General features: G+C 37.4%; 1 protein-coding gene and 1 long non-coding RNA gene across 8 annotated transcripts in view; one reads left to right on the top strand and one right to left on the bottom strand.

Moving 5' to 3' along the window:
* LOC102150413 (uncharacterized) overlaps positions 1-22,546 on the bottom strand; it is a 97,143-nt gene that overhangs the window by 38,646 nt on the left and 35,951 nt on the right. The window contains exons 5-6 of one of the 5 annotated variants that reach the window (XR_002803865.2): positions 20,408-20,455; positions 17,393-17,703 (exon numbers count right to left, since the gene is read on the bottom strand). The exons of 2 other annotated variants lie outside the window; for them this stretch is intronic. This is a non-coding gene — a long non-coding RNA (uncharacterized lncRNA). Of the gene's footprint in view, positions 1-17,392; positions 17,704-20,407; positions 20,456-22,546 lie in introns of those variants that run through there. 2 more of the 5 variants (XR_002803868.2, XR_289513.4) reach the window with 2 other exon arrangements.
* On the top strand, positions 355-18,103 carry LOC138915007 (N-acetyllactosaminide alpha-1,3-galactosyltransferase-like 1). Of its 3 annotated transcripts, none has more exons than XM_023628791.2 (6): positions 563-768; positions 2,055-2,134; positions 3,158-3,193; positions 6,602-6,649; positions 16,658-16,795; positions 17,239-18,103. In XM_023628791.2, exons 1-6 carry the CDS (start codon positions 766-768, stop codon positions 17,903-17,905), a joined length of 972 nt encoding a protein of 323 aa, XP_023484559.2. In that variant the 5' UTR covers positions 563-765; the 3' UTR covers positions 17,906-18,103. The 3 variants fall into 3 exon arrangements, with proteins under 3 accessions (XP_014591501.2, XP_023484559.2, XP_023484560.2); XM_023628792.2 differs by having other exon boundaries at positions 585-768; positions 2,058-2,134; XM_014736015.3 differs by lacking the exon at positions 2,055-2,134 and having other exon boundaries at positions 355-768.

The raw sequence follows: 22,546 nt of genomic DNA, 5'->3' as shown, positions 1-22,546 counted from the left end.
TCGTTGGAGCCAGGCAATCTTCTCCATATTTTCACCTGGGGACCCAGAATGATGGAGGGTCCACTCTCTGTGATATTACCAATCACAATGTCATGGGAAGAGAGACACTAGACAATGACGCAGGGGCCTTTCAGTGCTTCAGCCTGGACTTACTGCATGCCCCTGCCAAGTGCAGAAGGGCTAGGAAGTGGAGTTTGCCATCTGCCTGGGGAGGAAGAGAGAACTAGAGAGTGGTGAGTGATAGGAATGTTCACTACCGAGGGTAGGAACAGTACTTACCAAATAGCTGCCGAAAGAGAAATATAAAGGATGAAGAAAAAGATGTTGCACCTTTTCCATCATTCATATACACACAGCACACCATTCAAAATGTATTTCTGTAAGTCAAAATCAGTCATCAAGAAAAACATGGAAGCTCAACAAAGAAAACTAAGAGCAAAACATTCTTTAAATCCATTAATTTTTCAAATGAAGTTCTACTATCTGGCAGCAATGAGAAGAACTTGCTACCAGATGTATCATTATGACAATATCATTATGACTTTCTAATGCTTTCATCATCAAAAGAGTCTGGTGACATCACCATTAGCAGACGATTCAAATACCAGGAGAGTATTGTACAATATCTGACTTTTTTTTTTTTTTTTTTTACAAAGTCCCAAAAATATGATGCTTGGAAAACATCCTAGGACTTCTTCTCTTCACATCACTGAAACTAAAGTGAAGGCTCTTAGGACGGCATGACAGTTTGAATGGTCTGGCAAAATGGTAGGTAGGGACCATCTTCTAACCTTGGCCTTAAAAGTGTATTGTACAAAACAGGTAACACATCAACATATAATTGGCCTTTGAGAGTTATGTCATTGAGGACAAATTGTCAGAAAATAATCTGGCTAGATGGAGTCATACCTCAGAAATGTATTTGTAATGTTCTTGAATTTTAAAGATGGTCATTTCACATTGCTGGAACACTAAAATTGTCCAGTTGAAGACTTCCCAGTCTGGTATCATGTATAGAATAAGTGTCCAATAGAAATAAAATGCAAGCCACATTTGTAACTTTAAATATTCTAGGAGCCACATTGCAAAAAGGTGAAAAGAAACAGCTGAAAGTCATTTTAATAATGTATTTCTATGAACCCACTATATCGAAAATTTCACTTCAGCATGTAGTCAATATAAACAATTATTAATGAAATATCTTACATTATTTTTTCATACTGAGTCTTCAAACTTCACTGTTTGGACTAGCAACATTTCAAGTACTCACTAGTCACTTGTCATTAGCGGCCTCCGTATTGTAAGGTACAGATCTAAAACATCTTGCTCACTAAATAAGTGTTCAAAAAAGTAAATATCAGAGATCTCCATTTTACTTCAAGACGTAACCCAAAAGCAAGACCTGTTCTCGAATGATGCCTACTGAAAACCAGTTTATGGTTGTAAACAGAAATCCTATCTAACACCATCAACACAAGCTCAGTGCATTGGCTGGAGCCAAATATTACATTTTAGAGCTTAATGCCTTCAATTTAGAATTTTAATCACAGTTTAGAAGGTTATACCTTTTAGAGAATGTCTATATTTTTGGGTTATTAGGCCTATAGTTTTGTAATAAATTATTAGTCTATCTGTGTGAGGAAAAAAATATATAAAAATCAACTTTGGGACAGAGTATGTCCAATATGTAAACACGTCATCGTAAGTACCTCATTTTATTTTGACAGAACCATGAGTGAAATGGAGCTAGAGTTTTATGGAATTTCCTTTATGCAGTCAGGGCAGAGTTTGATAATGGAATACAAAAGAAATGTCAAGACACTGCACCTAATTTTAAAAGGATCAGTAGGCACCCGAAGGGAGATTTCTGCAGGCACTTCAAACAGAATAGGTGATTTCCCTGACTCAAGTCTGCCTTCTTCCTGAGGCTGAGCATTCTAGAATCAGACACTTGGACTGGTGGCCAAATTCTCATAAATAAATTCATTATTAGAAAGTGGCAAGGGAGTTGTTTTTACTTCCCAAAAAACTCTTTTTCTCCTCTTTTTTTCTAGCAGAGAATGAATTCTAAATGGAAAATGCTGTTATTGATTTCATTTGCTTTATCGCTGACATTGATTAAGCATCATTTCCGGTAAATATAACAGATTGATGAATCATTATCTTTAATGATTGGCAGAATTGATCTAAAATGCTGAATTTTGTCCAAAAAATATTAATAAACACTCCCTAAATTAATCAGAAATTACCTCCTCTTTGGGGAACAAATTAAATCATAAATATATTCTTTCAACATTCTAAAATATTTATTGAGGACTTTCTTGGTGCCAGGCCCTGTTCTAGGTGCTAGGAAAACAGTAATAACCTAAACAAAGAGACTGCTCTTATGAAGCTTTACATTCTAGGTGGAGAAGATGTGCAAGAAGCAAAGAAATGTATAATATAATGTCAGGAGCATTGTATTTTTATATAATAATGCTACGAAGAAAGAAATAAGGCAAGATAAGATGATAGAGAGTATTGGGGGCTATTTTGGATACATTTAAAACTACATGTAAGTTCCATTTAATAGGAACAAGATCCAAGCCACCTGCTGTAGAAACATAGCTGTACTGGGAAACAAACTTGTTAACCTGTTAAAATTGTCTCACATGGAAAAATTCAAATTCTTACCTCCTCCATGCCTTCCTCCTTTTGGTCTTTTTCCATAAGCAATGCAATGTTTCTGAATGCTATTTGAAAATCAGCTATATTGTGGGAATGAATGTCTTTTAAAGTTAACCTTATTGCTTTGGTATTATGTTTTACGTGTTATTTACCCTCTGGGGATGCTGTACCTTAATAGAAAGGATTCATGGTCACTTGTAATAGTATTAATATCATCTCTTTGAAGATAATAATGGGCTTGGTCAAAAAGTAAATAATAGACCACAAGCTTATTGCAGGCCTGGGTTCCAGAACTGGAATGCCACGTCAGAACTGGATGCCATGTATTCCAGAACTGTAGCATTATGCCTGGCCTATGGTAGGTGGTTAGTAATTATTTGGCTAACAAGTGAGTGAATGAATTGATCTGAATTCTAGAAATTTGCTATTCTAATTGCCATAGGCATTTATTCAAATTTAACACTAAAATGACTTTTTCATTTATCTAAAGAATAAAGAAGCACCTACAGAAGATGAACTTCTGCTGGTAAGATTCTTTGTTCTACAAATATCCTACAAACTGTATTGAGGGCAAACTGGCTAGAGTCAAGCGGGTTTTAATGGTGATGCAGTCAGAAAGAACAGAAAACTAGACTGAATTCTCCAGGGGCAACGACTGACTAATTTCTTGGATATCAGTTCAGAAATATTCTATGTACATGCATATATACATGTATATGAGTTTGCATGGGCGTGTGTATGTGTACATCTCCAAATTTTGCTCATTTGACACCCTCAACTGCTTACATCAGAACAAGTTTTTGATATTTCCTCTAGTTTAAGTATTGCTGTCTAGGTTGAGGTTTTTCTTTAGATTCATATGCCTCTTTGGTTAACCATTTTTTCTAGCATTGACTTATTGTGTAGGATTTGAGAAATTAGTGAAACCAATCCTCCAAAAAATGAACTTTTTTTAACTTCTCCGTTTGTCACTATATATTTTTAATGAAGTTAAGCATGGACAATTTTGATTTTGAAAGAGCACAAGTCCTGGGCAATCCTACAATGAAATATCTTTGGCTAAAAACACCTCTGAAATGTCAAAAAGGAATGCACCTTTAAAGTTTTTTTTAACATTTGATTTTGAAATAATTATAGATTCACAGGAAGTTGCAAAGATAGTACAGAGAGGTCACATGGTAACTTTCACCCAACTTTCCCCAATGTCACATCTTACATAATTCTCATGCAATAGCAAAACAAGAAATTGATGTTGGGACAATGCATGTGTTTAATTATACGACACTTTATCACATGTGTAGATTCATCTAACCACCACAGGAATCAAGATACAAAACTATTCCATCACCACATCTCCTCTGAGCTACCATTTCTACTCACACCCAACGTCCGCTCCCTGACCCTATCTAACTCCTAGTACCACTAATCTACTTTTAGCTCTATAATTTTGTCACTTTGAGAATGTTTTATAAATGGAATCATACAGTCTATGATCTATTGAGATGAGCTCTTTTCACTCAGTGTAATGCTCTTGAGATCCAGCCAGGTTGTTGTGTACGTCAATAGGTCATTCCTTTCTATCGCTTTGTAGTACTCCATGAAGGGATGTACTAAAGTTTATTTAACCATTCACCTGCTGAAGAACATTTTGGTCAACAGTTCTTTTCTTACATCACCCGAAAAATATTGTTCCACTTCCTTTTTGGGTAAATAGTTTCCAATAAGAAATTCACTTTCATTCAAATTGTTTTTCCTCTATAGGTGAATCATTTCTCTCTGATTGCTTTCAAGATTATTTTCATCTTTAGCTTTCAGAAATTTGACTATCCTATAACTTAGCATGGATTTATTTAGGTTTATCTTTTTTTAGGGTTCACTCAGCTTCTTGAATTGGTATGTTTATGTCTTTTGCCAAATTTTGAGAGAGTACTCATCTATTTTTTTAAATACTTTTTCAGTCCTATCCTCTTTCTTTCCTTCTAGGACTCCAATTACATGAATATTAGATCTTTTGTTATAGTCTCACATATCCTTGAGGCTCTGTTCATATTTTTTTTTCAGTTTTTTTCTCTCTGTTGTTCAGATTGAGTGATTTCTATTACTCTATCTTCAAGTTCACTGATTCTTTCTCCATCCTCTCCACTCTGCTGTTAAGCCTGTCCATTGAGTTTTTATCTCAGTTATTGTATTTTTAAGTTGTAAAATTTCTATTTAGTTCTTCTTTATATCTTCTACTACTTTGATTAAACTTTCTATATCTTTACTGTGACTTTCTATTTTTTCATGTTTCAAGTGTTTGTAATTGCTCATTGCAGCATTTTTACAATGGCTGCTTTAAAACTCTTGTCCGGTAATTCTAATATTTGTGTTATCAGGACATCCGTAGATTGTTCTTCCTCTTTCAAGTTGAGATCTTCCTGATTCTTGGAATGCCAAGTGGTTTTTTATTGAAACCTGGACATTTTGGGTAATATGAGACTCTAGACCTTATCTTGTATTCTCCCAGGCATCCTCTGACACTGCTCCAGCTAAGAAATGAAGTGGCATGTCCTCGTTACTCTCAGTTGAGTGGTGAAATTTCAGGTTCTTGACTCTGCCTCCATTGAAACTCGTGGGGAGGGGCTCCTTGTTACTAATGAGTAGGGATGGTAGTTCAGGCTCCCCATGTGCCCTCCATCGACACTGACCTCAGGGGGATGGCCACAATTGCTGAACAGTGGTGAAAGTTCTACCCCCCACTAACCTCCTCTAACTCCACATCAGTGAGGAGGGGAGAGGAGCCTCATTATAGTCTGGCGAGGGTAAAAGTCTAGGCTCTCCCTTCAACCTTTGCCAGAGGGATGGACATGGGGTCACTGTTTTTCTGTGATATTGGGCTGGAGTACAGTGAGTTGTATCTAAAAGTTTCTGTCTTGCTAGGTGGCCCTTTTCCTGGTCCTTTAGCTATAAAAAGCAGGCTTCTCTTGGGGCTCTTTTTGTGTCTGTACCCATTGACATTCCTGGGTTGCTGGCCTCTCCAGCACTCAATCTGGGATGTATGTGGCAGAAAACCCAGAGAACTCACTGCTATGTTGATCCATGAGTCAAGGTGTTTACCTGATCAGACTTCTTTCCACCTTTCAGAGTTTTCTTTTTCTTGCTTTATATTTAATGTTCAGGGTTTTCAGCTATACCTTGTAGTAGTAATAGGGAAAATTAGTACTACTCCATCTTTCTGGAAGTACAAGTCACTAAAATTATCTTCTTTTACAAAACATTCCTGGTTTATGAAAGAGAAGTTCCCTCATAACCTTGTTAATTAAACAATTAACTTAAAAGTCGAACAAAACCTTAGGTGGGTCCTATCTTTAAATGAAAACCAAAGACAAACATCTGGACCATTTCTTCAGCCCCTTTATTTCAACACGTAACAGGGTATCTATGACATAGTAAGCTACTAATGTTTGATAAATGAATTAATTAAATCTGCGTTTTTGACTGAATAGACATTATTTTTCGCGCTATAATTTTTAAAATTTATTCCCCCTTCAAGAATCATACTGTTCCTTGCCTTCCTGCCTTTGGTCACAACCTCTTCACCCTCTACACCTCTTTCCTGAACTAGCCCTTATCCTTCTAGACCCAGTTTATATAGTTCCTCTCCAAATGGTTTCCCTAAACCCCAAATTCTGGTTGGATGCTCCATTTATATGCTCCCATGGAAATCTGTTTTTCTCTATTAGCACTGCTCAATCTGTACTGTAATTGTCTATTTAATATTGTCTATTTAATATTGTCTTTCCTGCTAGTCTGTCAGCTTCCTGAGGGCAGGAGCTGACCTAAATGTTCATAGTTACAGAACCAGCACCAAACAGTGCCTGTCATATTATAGGGTACAATATATATTTGTTGAATAAATGGATTACTCTTAACTTGATTTTCTCCTTGTACCTAGGGATCATGAAGCAGAAGAACCTCAGCTCTCAGACTGGTTTAATCCTAAGTAAGAACAAAAAATTCTGCTCATAAAATAATAATAATATAACTCCATTTGAATAGGCAAAATTATTTTCCATCATCAAATTGTAGCTATTGAAACCTGAGAGGTTTCCAGGTCTTGGAGTTTTTACTTTTAAGGCTTTTATATATAAACCTAGGGTCTATTTAACAAGAATTAGGTATTTAAGGGTCATAATGAAAAGCTGTTATCTGGTTTAACAGTCCTGATTTTATTAGGGGAGAGAAAACATCTCTTCAGTAGCAGCCCAAAAATGCCATTAATGACTACTCTTGATTTTAGCATTAACACTTGGGGGAGAATCTCATTCTTTATAATGACTATCTAGTATTCTATTTTATGGCTGTATACTATAATTTATTTAGCCAATTCCCTATTGGTTTTGATTGTTTGCAATTTGGAGGCTATTGTAAATAATGTTTCAATGAATATCCTTGTACATATATATTTCTACACCGTTGTGTGAATTTATCCATAAGATAAATTCCTGTCATGGCATCATCAGTTTAAGAGGACGCAGACATTTTAAATTTTGACTCAGCTTGCTAAAGTGCCGTTTAATAATTATACTATTAATTTTCTAATCTACAGTGGATAAATTTTAATAACATTTTATTTGTTTTGTATATTTATATTTCATTCTAGTATTATCAAATATTTTCTTATTGGCAAAACTGTTACTTAAACTATCTCAATTAAATTTGCATTTCTGTGATTATTGAATTTGAGCATCTTTAATATGTTTATTTATTTGTATTTCATCTTCTGTGAATAACTTTTTAATATTTATATTTTTTAAATGGACTTCAGGTGGATAGAATTAGATTAATAATGATCTTTGCTTCATGACTAACTCTCATCTTATTTCATGCAAATCCACTTATATTACTTATTTGTATGCTTTCTTGCTGGCTTATGTTTATTTATTTACATATATATTTTTTTAATTGTGTTCATGATAGTTTGCATCAATGTGAAATTTCAGTTGTACGTTGTTTCTTGTCTGTCAGGATGAAAGTGCTCCCCTTCATCCCCTGTGCCCACCCCCCGCTCCTGGGCCCCTGGTAACCACTGAACTATTTTCTTTGTCTGTGTGTATGTTATGTTCCACATATGAGTGAAATCATCTGGTGTTTGTCTTTCTCAGTCTGGCTTATTTCGCCTAGCATAATTCCCTCCAGGTCCTTCCATGTTATTGCAAATGAGATGAATTTGTCTTTTTTTCTGGGTGAGTAGTATTCCGTTGTGTGTGTGTGTGTGTGTATACATATATATACACACCACATCTTCTTTATCCAATCATCAGTCGATGGCCACTTGGATTGTTTCCATGTCTTGGCTATTGTGAATAGTGCTGCTATGAACATAGGGGTACATATGTTACTTTGGATTGTTGATTTCAAATTGTTTGGGTAGATACCCAGTAGTGGGATAGCGGGGTCGTATGGTAGTTCTATTTTTAGTTTTTTGAGGAATCTCCATATTGTTATCCATAGTGGCTGCACCAGTTTGTATTCCCACCAGCAGTGTATGAGGGTTCACTTTTCTCTACACCCTCTCCAACATTTGTTATTTTTAGTCTTAGTGATTATAGCCATTTTAACAGGCATAAAGTGGTATCTTCGTGTAGTTTTGATCTGCATTTCCCTGATGATTAATGATGCTGAACATATTTTCATGTGTTTATTGGCCATCTGTATATCTTCTTTGGAAAAATGTCTGTTCATACCCTTTGCCCATTTTTTGATTGGGTTGTTTGTTTATTGTTGAGTTGTGTGAATTTCTTATATATTATGGAGATTAACCCCTTGTCAGATATATGATTTGCAAATATTTTCTCCCAATTGGTGGGTTGTCTCTGTTTTGATTCTGGTTCCTTTTGCCTTGCAGAAGCTCTTTAGTCTGATGAAGTCTCACTTGTCTATTTTTTCTTTTGTTTCCCTTGTCTGAGAAGACATGGTACTCGAAAAGATCCTTTTTAGTTCGATGTCAAATAGTGTACTACCGATATTATCTTACAGGAGTTTTATAGCTTCAGGACTTATCTTCAGATCTCTGATCCATTTTGAGTTTATTTTTGTGTATGGCATGAGATAATGGTCTACTTTCATTCTTTTGCATGTGGCTGTCCAGTTTTCCCAATATCATTTACTGAAGAGACTATCTTTTCTCCATTGTATTTTCTTGGCACCTTTGTCAAAGATTAGCTGTCTGTAGACATGCAATTTTATTTCTGGGCTTTCAGTTCTGTCCCATTGATCTGTGTGCCTGTTTTTGTACCAGTACCATGCCATTTTGATCACTATGGCTTTGTAGTACATTTTGAAGTCAGGGATTGTGATGCTTCCAGCTTTGTTCTTTTTTCTCAGGATTGCCTTAGCAATTCGGGGTCTTTGCCCCATATGAATTTCAGGATTCTTTTGTCTATTTCCATGAAGAATGTCATTGAGATTCTGATTGAGATTGCATTGAATCTATAGATTGCTTTGGGTAGTATGGACATTTTAACTATGTTTATTCTTCCAATCCATGTGCATGGAATCTCTTTCCATCTTTTTATGTCATTATCAATTCCTTTCAGTAATGTCTTATAGTTTTCATTGTATAAATCCTTCACCTCCTTGCTTAAATTTATTCCTAGGTACTTTATTTTTTTAGTTGCGATTGTAAATGGAATTATGTTCTTGAGTTCTCTTTCTGTAAGTTCATTATTGGAGTATAGAAAAGCAACTGGTTTTTGTACGTTGATTTTGTACCCTTCAACTTTACTGTAATTGTTAATAATTTCTATTAGTTTTCCAATGGATTCTTTGGGGTTTTCTATATATAATATCATATCATCTGCAAACAGTGAGAGTTTCACTTCTTCACTCCCTATTTGGATTCCTTTTATTCCTTTCTCTTGCCTAATTGCTCTGGCCAAAACCTCTACTACTATGTTGAATAAGAGTGGTGATAGTGAGCATCCTTGTCTCTTTCCTGTTCTCAGGGGATGGTGTTCAATTTTTCCTCATTGAGGATGATGTTGGCTGTGGGTTTGTCATATATGGCCTTTATTATATTGAGGTAATTTCCTTCTATCCCCATTTTGTTAAGAGTTTTTATCATAAATGGCTGTTGGATCTTGTCAAATGCTTTCTCTGCATCTATTGAGATGATCATGTGGGTTTTATTCCTCAATTTGTTGATATGGTGTATCACATTGATTGATTTGTGGATGTGGAACCACCCTTGTCACCCTGGTATAAATCCCACTTGATCATGATATATGATCCTTTTGATGTATTGCTGAATTCGGGTTGCCAAAATTTTGTTGAGGATTTTTGCGTCTATGTTCATCAATGATATTGGCCCATAGTTTTCCTTTTTTGTGCTGTCCTTATCAGGCTTTGGTATCAGAGTGATGTTGACCTCATAGAATGTGTTAGGAAGTGTTCCATCTTCCCTAGTTTTTTGGAATAGCTTGAGAAGGATAGGTATTAAATCCTCTCTGAAAGTTTTGTAGATTTCCCCAGGGAAGCCATTTTGTCCTGGGGTTTTATTCTTTAGGATGCTTTTGATTACTGTTTCAATCTCTTTCCTTGTGATTTGTCTATTCACATTGTCTGTTTCTTCTTGATTCAGCTTTGGGAGGTTGTAAGAGTCTAAGAATTTATCCATTTGCTGTAGATTATCCATTTTGTTGAAATATAGTTTTTTGTAGTATTCTCTTATAATCTGTTGTATTTCTGCAGAGTCTGTTGTTATTTCTCCTCGCTCATTTCTGATTTTGCTTATCTGAGCTTTCTCTCTTTTTTTCTTTGTAAGTCTGGGTAGGGGTTTGTCAATTTTATTTATCATCTCTAAGAACCAGCTCTGTTTCATTGATCCTTTCTACTGCCTTTTTTTGTTTCAATAGCATTTATTTATGCTCTGATTTTTTATTATTTCTCTCCTTCTGCTGACTTTGGGCTTTTTTTTTTTTGTTCTTCTTTTTCTAATTCACTTAGGTGTAATTTGAGATTGCTTATTTGGGAATTTTCTTGTTTGTTAAGGTGAGCCTGTATTGTGATGAATTTCCCTCTAAATATGGCTTTTGCTTCATCCCATATGAGTTGGTATGGTAGGTTATCATTTTCATTTGTCTCCAGATATTTTTTGATTTCTCCTTTAATTTCATCAATGATCCATTGCTTGTTCGATAGCATGTTGTTTAGTCTCCACTTCTTTGTCCCTTTCTCAGCTTTTTTCTTGTAATTAATGTCTAGTTTTATAGCATTATGATCAGAAAGATGCTTGTTATTATTTCAATTTTCTTAAATTTATTGAGGTTCACCCTATTTCCCAACATATGGTCTATCCTTGCAAATGATCCATGCACCCTTGGGAAGAATGTGTATTCTGCTGTTTTTGGATGGAGTGTTCTATATATGTCTATTAAGTCCAACTGGTTTAACTTTTCATTTAATTCCACTGTTTCCTTGTTGATTTTCTGTCTGGATCATCTATCCATTGATGTGAGTGGAGTTTTGAGGTCCCCTACTATTATTGTGTTATTATTAATATCTTCTTTTAGGTTTGTTAATAGTTACTTTATGAACTTTGGTGCTCCTGTGTTGGGTACATAGATACTTATAAGCATTATTTCTTCTTGATGGAGTGTCCCTTTGATCATCATATATTGCCCCTCTTTGTCTCTCTTTACCTGTCTTATCTTGAAGTGTACTTTTTCTGATATAAGTATTGTGACACCTACTTTCTTTTGTTTGCCATTAGCTTGGAGTATTGTCTTCCACACCTTCACTCTGAGCCTGTGTTCGTCATTGGAGCTGAGATGTGTTTCCTGGAGGCAGCATATTGTTGGATCTTGTTCTTTAATCCATCTCGCCACTCTGTGTCTTTTTGTTGGAGGATTCAATCCACTTACATTTAGGGTGATTATTGATGTGTTATCAATGCTTAATGCTATCATTCTATCACTTGTTTTCCAGTTTTCCTGCTTTTCTTTTGCTTTTCGTCCTGTGTGTTTTGGTCTAACCATTGAGTTATGTGGTTTTTTTTATGATGTGTTTCTTTGTTTTCTCCTTATTTGTTCTTTGTGTCTCTGTTCTGCTTTTTTGACTAGTGGTTACCCTGAGGTTTGTATTCAGAATCTCATGTATAAGATAGTCCATTTTCTGATGGCCTCTTATTTCCTTAGTCTAATCTGATCAGTCCCTTTCCTCTTCCCCTCCTAAGTTGTTTTTCTTCTATCTTATTCCATCTTGTGTTGTAAGCTTGTGGTTAAAATGACAGGATTATCTTTGTTTTTGGTGTTTTCCTTCTCTCTAGCTTAATGCTATAGTTAAATATTTGCTATCTTGTTCTGGTTCTGTCTACCAATTTATCTCCTTACTCTGTGTTTATTGTCCCCTTCCCCCCCCCCCGTTTTTTTTTTCAGGTATGAGGGCCTTCTTGAGTATTTCTTGTAGGGAGGGTCTCGTGGCTACGAAGTCCCTTAGCTTTTGTTTGTCTGGGAAAGTTTTAATTTCTCCCTCATATCTGAAGGATATTTTTGCTGGATAGACTATTCTTGGCTGAAGATATTTGTCTTTTAAAGATTTGAGTATGTCATTCTATTCTCTCCTAGCTTGTAAGGTTTCTGCAGAGAAATCTGCTGAAGTCTGATAGGGGTTCCTTTGTAGGTTATTTTCTTCTTTCTTGCTGCTCTTAGTATTCTTTCTTTTTCATTCATTTTTACCAGTTTTACTACTATATGCTTTGCAGTAGGTCTTTTTACATTGACACATCTAGGAGATCTGAAAGCCTCTTTCACACAGGTTTCCCTCTCTTTCCCTAAGTTTGGGAAGTTCTCTGCTGTTATTTCTTTGAACAAGCTTTCTGCTCCATTCTCCTTCTCTTCTCTTTCTTGAATACCTATAATTCTCATGTTGCATTTCCTCATTGAGTCAGATATTTCTCAGAGACTTTCCTCATTTCTTTTTAGTCTTAGTTCGCTCTCCTCCTCTATCTGGAGCCTTTCAACATGTGTATCTTTGGTTATGCTGATACGTTCCTCTATGATGTCCACTCAAGTATTCAGGGAATCCATATTTTGTTTTATTTCTTCCATTGTGTCTTTCATCTCTAATATTTCTGATTGAATCTTCTTTATAGTTTCAATCTCTTTTGTGAAGTAGCTCCTGAACTCATTATTTCTCTACATACTCTTTTACCTTGTTGAGTTTTTTGACGATAGCTATTTTGAATTCTTTGTCATTTAGATTACATATTTCTGTGTCCTCAGGACTGAGTTATGGGTGCTTGTCATTTTCCTTCTGGTCTGGAGATTTGATGTAGTGTCTGATGTTGAAAGGTCAGGTCTTACTCATTCTATTGCTCAGTTGCAGTTTTCGCCTATTGCCACTGGGTGGGGGTCAAGAGCCACACATTCTGAGCCCTCCACTTTCTGCCGATAACCCAGGCAGTGGAGTAGTGCGGTGCAGGTGGGTTGGGGGAGGGGTGCTTTCTTGTGCATGCTCTCTGGGCTTTCTCAATCAGCTCTCATTGGTCTCCTGGAATGTTGGCTTGATGACATAACCCCCTGCAAAAGCTTTTGCCCCATTAGAGGTCTTCTCTCTAGGCTGAAAGGACCCTAGGGAGTCCTTGGTGATTCCACGAATGAGCGACCCCTCCCCCATTCCTTCCTTCATGGATCCTCCCACACGAGATTGCAGTCTTTAGGGGACAGAGCAAAGTTCTCTCTTACCCTGTTCCAGCTCCTCTGAGGGTGGCTTCAGCCTCTCCACCCTCTGTGGAGTCATGTGGCTGTGTGTCTCTCTGAAGTTTTTGTGTTGTTAGGATGTCTTCTGTTGGAGTATGGTTGCCCCTTTTTGTTGTAGGTTGGAGGAGAGAGAGTCCTGGACAAGTTCACTCCATCATGATGCTGACATCACCACCTTGCTTGCTTATTTTTAATCAAACAAAAATTACAACCTTCAATAACTTCAACGTCTAGCTTTGTGTCCTTTCCATTACCCAACTCTGCCTTCTCTCCCCACTCCCTGAGACAACCACTATCATGAATCCTGGTTCTTCATCCCCTTGCTTTCTTTTTTTAAAATATATATTTATATCCTCCATATGTATTTGGGAAAAAGTCTATTTTTTAATTTTAGTTGTTTATAACTTTATAAAGAGGATACATTGCTATATGTAATCTTCAGGGACTTATTTTTTCCATTATTATTAAATTGCTAAGATTCATCCAAAAATTGAATAACGTTGTCATTCATTTTGATGGTTGCAAAATAATTGACTGTGGACATATACCACAGTTTTTTCATGTACTGCCTTATTAATGGCACTTGAACTGTTTCCAGGTTTTTGCTACTATGAACATTAAGAACCAATGTTCTTGTAAGATGCCTTTCCAAAGAGTTCAAAGAGTTTAAAACATGAAAAGAAAAACTACAGATAAAATGGCTGCCCAACATCTATCTCCACCCTCATCTTCAACTGTCTCCCTCATTCCCTCCAATCACACTGGCCTCCTTGATGTTCCTCTGATACACCAATCATGCTCTCACCTCAAGGCCTTTGCACCTTCTAGTCTTTATACATGGACCATTCATCTTCCAAATAGCAAAATGGCTCATTCTCTTGCTTCCTTCAAGACTCCTTTCAAGTGTTATTTTATCAGTGAAGCCTTCTCCTACCATTCCATATAAAACGGCACCCCCTATTCCCTTTCTCCCTTACCCTGTTTTATTTTTTCTCCATTGCACTCATCAACATCTGACATACTATATATTTGCTTGTCTATTCATTTATTATCTGCCTTTCTCACTAGAAGGTGCCTAGAAAAAGCCTAGATGTAGTAGAGGCTCAATATTTGTAGAATAAATAAATACATGAAACTTTTGTCTAATAGAAATGACAGCACTTTCATAAGGATATAATAGTAGTGGTAGAAGCAACCTCAACCTTTCAAGGAATTATCTCTGAGTTAACAGTGAAATTGAAATTTTCTCTGGCCACTCCACTTTCTACCAGGCCAGCTGCCTCTGCACAGTGAGGCACATAAGATATTCTGCAAGTCAACAAAGCTGGCAGATTTGTAGGCAAAGAAAGCAAATCCCTACCTAGAAGATGAAACATTCCCCTATGAGAAAGTTGCCACCCCTTTCCTTATGGAGTCTAATATAATCAAACAGCCATCAGTTCGTTGGTTTGCCCCTCTGGGAAATGGTGTCATATTGTGGTTCAGAGTTTGCCCCAGCTGTTGGGCACTCAGTATTGGTTGTAGTTCAACTTTAGTAAAGGATGTCCATGTCATTGAGCTCCTGCATAATCTCCATTGGACTCCAAGTAGTGAGGGCCACTTTGTACATAGACACTAAGCCAGCCACAAGGGAGGCTAGGCAAGGCATTTGGCTGACACCCAGAGGGTAGATTATCTTGTCCAACTGATTACTGAGAGCCTCCTTTGCAGAGGATGTCCTCTGCCCAGCATTTTCCTGCCAGGTGAAGAGTTTCATACCTATCATATAAATCTAATGACTGTAAGTGTCTTCTACTTCTTCCTCTTCCCTTTTATCAAACAATTTCTAAACACACGTTTTTAATTGCCTTCTGCTTTCAGAGACTTTTTCTTTCATTCTGGCAGCATATCTTTAATCTGATCTAATGAGGAAGGAGGGATAATCTTAAAACCCTTTCATCTTCTCAAATAGATATTGATTTCTATCTGTAGTTTGCCTAATTTCTAAGCATCATGGCTGAGACAAGGATATATCTAGCCAGTTTTAAGGTAGATTTTGAGACTTGTGAGTCAAATACAAGTGTAAGACTATAAATTCTAAGTATAAGGAAAGTTTAAAAATAAATGTATAGGGGCCAGCCCCATTGACCAGTGGTTAAGTTTGCGCGCTCCGCTTTGGCGGCCCAGGGTTTCGCCGGTTCAGGGCATGTACACAGCACCACTCATTAGGCCGTGCTGAGGCAGCATCCCACATGCTACAACTAGAAGGAACCACAACTTAAATATACAACTATGTACAGGGGGAAATTGGGGAGAAAAGGCAGGGAAAAAAACATTGGCAACAGTTGTTAGCTCAGGCGCCAATCTTTAAAAAAAATATAAATGTATAAGTTAATGAAATCTCTAAAAAAAGTAAGAGGTGGCACTTTTGAAGAATTTTTTACTATATTATCATTAATATACTATTAAGGGTTGTCAAATCCTACCCTTGTCTGGGTCTGGATTTTTCACTAAAACCTGCAATCACCAATAGCAAAATGACTTCTCACTTTGAATTCAATTCCTTCCAAAATGAAGGTCTTAACTTGCTTTAATAGTTTAATGCCCCACCTCCAGCCAAACTATTTATTATTACTAATGCTGCTACTTCTGCTGTCATTTGGATATTATTAGAAGCAAATCTAATGTCATTCTCCCTTTTTGGACTAATCTCATTTTCTTCAAGGCTGCAGTGATGGGCCTAAAGCATCAGGGCAAGGGTGAAAAGAGCACTCTAGATCTTCTAGGAAAAGAGAATGGAGGAAAGCAAAAGGAGAAGACAAAAGAAAGACATAAGGAGACAATGGTGCTGTCTGCTTCACGCAATAATCAGAAATGTTCAGACACTGGGTTACTTAACTTTAGCTGCAGTCAGAGCTCAAAGAAAAAAATCCTTGGGCTCAAAAGGCAGTATGAGGTAATGACTAAAGCACAGATTCTGAAGCCCAACTGGCTGATCTTGAATCCTGACTCTGCCATTTATCAGCTGTGTGAAACTAAGCAATTTACTCAATCAATCTGTGCCTAAATTTTCTCATATGAAAAATAGGAGTAATAATAGAAGTTATATTATAGCACATTGCAAGGATTAAATGAGTAATGTAAAGACCTTAATCACCATGCCTGGCACATCGTAAGTACTTTATAATCATTAGCTATTATCACTTGGATGACAACTTCTGCTGTCATAATACAGTGGTACCTGCTTAATTTGTTTCTTGTTTGTTCAACAGAAAACGTCCTGATGTAATAACAACAACTGACTGGCTTGCTCCAGTCATATGGGAAGGAACTTACAACAGACAGGTGCTGGAAAAATATTACAAAAGGCTGAACATTACCGTAGGCTTGGCTGTATGTGCTACTGGAAAGTAGGTGCTACAAATATTAATCCTTTTTTACTTTGGAAAAATGTGGATAAGCATCCATGGACTTTCTACATTCAAAGAGTTACTCATAATTAGCCCTAATCATTCTTTCTGGCTGACCTGTATAATTATTTAGAGTGGTTATTTTCTCCAGCTGTGCTGAGTCCTTAACACTACTGGGGCATCTTTTCATTAACATCCGTTTAGCTCTCTTTTCCTTTCTTCAGAACAAACTTTATGGCTCTTCTCAGAACCCCAAGCTCTCACTACACTCTCCTTCACTCACCAATACAGTTAAGCTCTAGGTCCAACTTCTCCACCCTTACCTACCGGTAGTTCTTTAGCTACAATGACACACTCATTAGATAGCATGTGTAAATGACATGGATTCTCCTGATGATTTCTGGCAAAATAAGTTTTCACTATTTTTTGTTCATGTTTCACAGGTTTACAGCTCAGTACCTGGAAAAGTTCATCCAATCTGCTAATAAGCACTTTATGATTGGCTACAATGTTATCTTTTACATCTTGACTGATGACGTCGCTAAGCTGCCTCGCATAGAGTTAGGTCCCCTTCGTACATTTAAACTATTAGCTGTATTCAAAGAGAAGGAGTGGAAAGACTTTAATTTCATACACATGAAGAACTTATATATGTACGTCATAGAACACATCCAGCATGAAGTCGACTTTCTCTTTAGTATGACTGTAAACCACATCTTCAAGAATGACTTTGGAGTGGAAACCCTGGGCACATCTGTAGCTCAAATTCATGCATGGTGGTATTTTAAAAACGCTCACGATTTCCCTTATGAGAGAAGACCTGCATCGGCAGCTTTCATCCCTTTTGGAGAGGGAGATTTCTATTACCATGCTGCAATTTTCGGTGGCACTCCCGAGAAGATTTTAACCTTCATTGAAGGATATAGAAAGGGCGTTAGTGATGACAGCAAAAATGGACTTAGCAGCATATATGAACATCACCTAAACAAATACTTTCTTATCAATAAACCCACTAAGTTGTTATCACCAGAATACAATTGGGATCCAAATTTTAGAACTCCTCCGCAGATTAAACTTGTTAAGGTAGCATGGCTACAAAAAAAGATTTGATGGTTATATCATTAGATTTATGGATTAATAAGTGAATTACAATAATTACTCAAATATAAAACCTTAAATTTTTCAGTGTTTTAGAAACTTTCAAAAATGTGCAATTTTCCAAAATAAATTGTTTTTCTCCTTGCGATTTTAAACCATCTAAATCTACCTATGCTGGATTAAGAATAAATAGAGGATATTTAATGTTAATACATGGTGATGTTATTATCTATACATTATAAATAGTATGGAAATACTGGAGGCATGAAATGAAATTTTATGAAGAAACATACCCAGACACTGGTTCAGAAAATGAAAATAGATATATTAGATATATTAGATAGATAGATAGATAGGCAGACACACGTACAAAATGTCAAAGGATATACATAAGGGAAAAAATAAACATTCATCAAATATTTACTTTGTTTTTCAGTGTTGGGATATATATTGTTTGTGATTAATCTCATCAGTGGTATTTGATCTATCTAGTATCTGATTGAAACTAGGTGAGCTAGAGACATTCTACCAAATATGTATCTTACTTTTATGTTGCAAATATATTTTCATCTTTTATAAGTGCTATAGGAATTTTATTTTTTAAAAAATAGATATCTACTGAACTCCATGGTAAATATATTCTTCTAGGCGTAGTCATGAATAGAAAAATGTTAAGAATATATAAATAATTTGTCCTCAAGCAGCCTACAGTGTAGCAGGGGAGATAAAACTATTCATAGGGGCTGGCCCCGTGGCTGAGTACTTAAGTTTGCGTGCTCCGCTTTGGCTTCCCAGGGTTCATCAGTTCGGATCCTGGGCGCAGAATTATAAGCACTCATCAAGCCATGCCGAAGCGGCATCCCACATGGAAGAACTAGAATGACTCACAACTAGAACATACAGCTATGTGCTGGGGCTTTGGGGAGAAAAAAGAAAAAGAGGAAGATTGGCAACAGATGTTAGCTCAGAGCCTCGCCAAAAAACATAGCTTAAGAAAAAAAATCATTCAGGGGCTGGCTTGGAGGTGCACTGGTTGGGTAATTTTTGCACACTCCGCTCTTTGGTGGCCTGGGGTTTGCCAGTTTAGATCCCGGGTGCAGACCTACGCACCGCTTATCAAGTCATGCTGTGGCAGGCGTTCCACATATAAAGTAGAGGAAGATGAGCATGGATGTTAGATCAGGGCCAATCTTCCTCAGCAAAAAGAGGAGGATTGGCAGCAGATGTTAGCTCAGGGCTAATCTTCCTCAAAACAAAACAAAAAAACCATTGCCTGAAAAGCAAAAACTAGTCAAAATCAATTACAGAATAAACCTAAGGTCAATCATTAAAAAAAAAAAAACTATTCACAAATATCTCTTTTGCAAGTTTAAAAGTGCTAAAACTCCTAAGGATGACGTGGCTAAAGTGCCATAGTGGTTCAGGAAAGGGAGTAACCACCTCCATAAGAATCTTTATGTAGTCATATGGACTATGTTTCCATAAATTAGTCAGAAGAACTGGAGGTTCTAAAGTCACAATAAGTTATTATTTTAATCCTCTCTTATGGGAGGAAAACTGAGGCTTAGTAAGCATTCTATAAAAGGTGAGGATTATTGGCTAGTAAGACACTAGAATTATAAGGAATATTGACAATGACTGTGGCAGGAAGACCTCCTATGGTTCCCAGTGATCCTTCTCTCCTGGTATTCATGTCCTTGTGCAGTCCCCACCCTCCCCCCAATGCCCACCTTCAGTGTGAGCTGAATGTAGTGACTTACTTACAACCAATAGAATATGACAAAGGTGATGAGATGTCACTTTCACGGTTAGGTTACGTAAGATTGTGACTTCTATCTTACTAGCAGACTCTCTTGCTGCCTTTGGTGAAGTAAGTTGAAGTGTTGGAGGGGTCTTCATAGCAAGGATCTGAGGGCAGTCATCAGCCAATAGCCAGAAAGGCCAGAAAGGAACTGAGGCACTCAATCCAACAAGCTCAAGGAACTGAATACTGCCAACAACCACGTAAGTGAGCCTGGAAGCAGATCCTTCCCCAGTTGAGTCTTCAGATGAGACCTTACCTCCAGCCAAACTTTAATTACAGCCCTGTGAGAGACCCAGAAGTAGAAGATCCAGCTAAACCACGCCTAGAGTCCTGAACCACAGAAAGTATGAGATAATAAATGTGCGTTGTTTTAAGCCGTTAAGTTTGGGGGTAATTTGTTATGCAACAATAGACAACTAATAGAGATTTTTGTACCTGAAAGCAGGGTGATGCCATAAAAAATACCTCAAACTGGGAGTGGCTTTGAAACTGGGCAGTGGATGGAAGCCAGGAAGATTTTTTGGAGCATGATAACTGCTTTGAGCAGACTGTTAGTAGAAATCTGGACTTTGAGGACACTGTCAGTGAGAGCTCAAAGGAAAGCAAGGAACACATTATCGGAGGCTGGAAGAAGGAGGATCTTTGCTATGTAGTGACAGAAAGTGTGACAACAGTGCCTCCTCCAGTTTTGTAGAAAATAGAACACGTACCTGATGAGCTTGGTTATGTAGATAAAGGATTGCCAAGCTTTCTTCTTACTGTTTATATAAAATAGGAGAGAGATGGATTGAGGAAAGAAGTACTAAATAAAATAGCCTGCTTTCTTTGAGACTTATGGTCCTGGACAAGATGACATAGTCTCACTTTTCCCGTTACTCCCCCCAAATTACAACTAAGAAATCCTGGAAATAATTACAGACAACAATAAAAGGACTCTGAAACGTGGAAAGAGAAAGGCAGACTGGCTAGAGACCTTAGGACTTGAGGAACAACATGGCAGCAAGTTCCCTGGCATTTCCCTTTGTCTCCTATACATCCCAGACTGGGCACTGAAGAGGCCCACAACTCAAAATCACCAAAATGCATAGACCAAAAGAGCTTTGGGAAAAGCGAGCTTTCTCTGGCTGAAGGCCCAGGGAAGAGGCAGCCCAGCAGAGACCTGGTGGGGAACCCCATCTCCACTCCATACCTGACCTGCTCTGCCTGCTCCACCAGCACCTGCAAAGAGTAGGCAGAGAATTCCACCCAGAAGGACCAATGAACCCTGTGTCTCCTGGCCCTCTCCTCAGCAGTAGAGGAAGACTCATGTCTAGCATCTCCAGGGCCTCCACCTAATAGCAAAGGGTAACTCCCAACACTCCCACTAGAGGCAGTAGGAGGCCCAGGGTGATGCTTCCCTCCCTCAGCAGCACTGGCAGGGATGGGGTAAGAAGCCCATAGGCACCAGGTGACCTAGAGAAAGGGCCACAGGAGATACTCTCTGTCCCAGCATCCAGCACCTACCACCTAGTGGCACTGGGAAGCCCAGGGAAGCACCTTCCACCCCTCAGGCAACACCAGCAGTGATCAGGCAGGCACCGGGTGGCCCAGAGAACAGGCTCAGGGAAGCACTCACTGCCCCATAGCCCAGCATCTCCCACGCTCCATCCTGCAGGACCAGTCTGGGAAAGTGCACTCTGCCCCTGCAGACAGCATCAGCAGGATCAAGCAGGAGCCCTGGTGGTGCCAGGTGAATGAAGTGGACCAGAATAGTGCTCTATAGGCTCTGAAACCTATACTGTCATTGGAACCACAGCCCAAAAAAGTAAGCCAGGGACTATGCACTAAACATAACCTTCTGAAATAAAACATTTAAGTAGCATCTTGGATCTCAAAATTTAATTTTCAAAATGTCCAGACTACAATTTAAAACATCACTCATCATACCAAGAACCAGAAAAATCACAGTCCCAACAAGAAAAGGCAATCAACTGATACCGACATAGAGATAAATCAGATGCTGGAATTATCTAATAGGGATTCTAGAGCAGCCAATGAAAAAAAGCTCCAACAAGAAATTCCAAATTATCTCAAAACAAAAAATTGGAAAACTTTAGCAAAAATATTTATTGAATAATGTTTAGCAAAAGCTATCTATGGAAGGTCACACACCATATCCTACCATTTATATATTACTTTATAAAATGCAAAGTAACACCACATACTGTTTAGGGATATATACATATAGGCAAAAACATAGAGATATGAATTGCAAGGATGATCACCAAATTTGTGATTGTGGTTACCTCTGTGATAGGAAGGAAATGCAGTTAGAAATGGACACACAGTATTCTTCTATAGGTGAAATGTTTTATTTCTTAAGCTTGGTTGTCAGTACTGGGGTGTTCATTATAAAAGCCTTTACATTTTTATGTCTGAAATATTTCAGAACAAAAAATGACTTTATTGAAAAACTCTACTAAGTGATGTCTGTCTTTTGTACTTTGAAATTTTTCACTCAGTATCTTAAACAACGCATTAGTGCTTAATATAGTTAATTTTTGCTTTAACTTTTAAAGTTCTAAAATTATGAAATCTATTGTCCCTACCAAAGACTGTACAAAATGAAAATATTTCAAAGAAAAACAAAATACATACATGTAAAATCACTATCTAGGATAAGGTCTAGAATGTTACCAGTACTTAAAAAAGAAGAATGACTGCCAATGTTCTATTTCTTCAGCTATATAGTGGTTTCTTTTTTTTAATTTTTTTTTAAAGATTGGCACCTGGGCTAACAACTGCTGCCAATCTTCCTTTTTTTTTTTTCTGCTTTATCTCCCCAAACCCTGCCACCCCGCCCCCCCCAC

The sequence above is a fragment of the Equus caballus genome, chromosome 25 (genome assembly GCF_041296265.1).
Source record: "Equus caballus isolate H_3958 breed thoroughbred chromosome 25, TB-T2T, whole genome shotgun sequence".
Classification (NCBI taxonomy): domain Eukaryota; kingdom Metazoa; phylum Chordata; class Mammalia; order Perissodactyla; family Equidae; genus Equus; species Equus caballus.
Note: the sequence above shows the minus strand (reverse complement) of the source record. Positions and strands in the feature narration are given on the sequence as shown.

Excerpts from the sequence above, each read along its gene's own strand:
- LOC138915007 (XM_023628791.2), top strand. Across the intron at positions 3,194-6,601 it reads CAGAAGATGAACTTCTGCTG|GGATCATGAAGCAGAAGAAC; the intron begins GTAAGATTCTTT and ends CCTTGTACCTAG. Across the intron at positions 16,796-17,238 it reads GCTGTATGTGCTACTGGAAA|GTTTACAGCTCAGTACCTGG; the intron begins GTAGGTGCTACA and ends CATGTTTCACAG.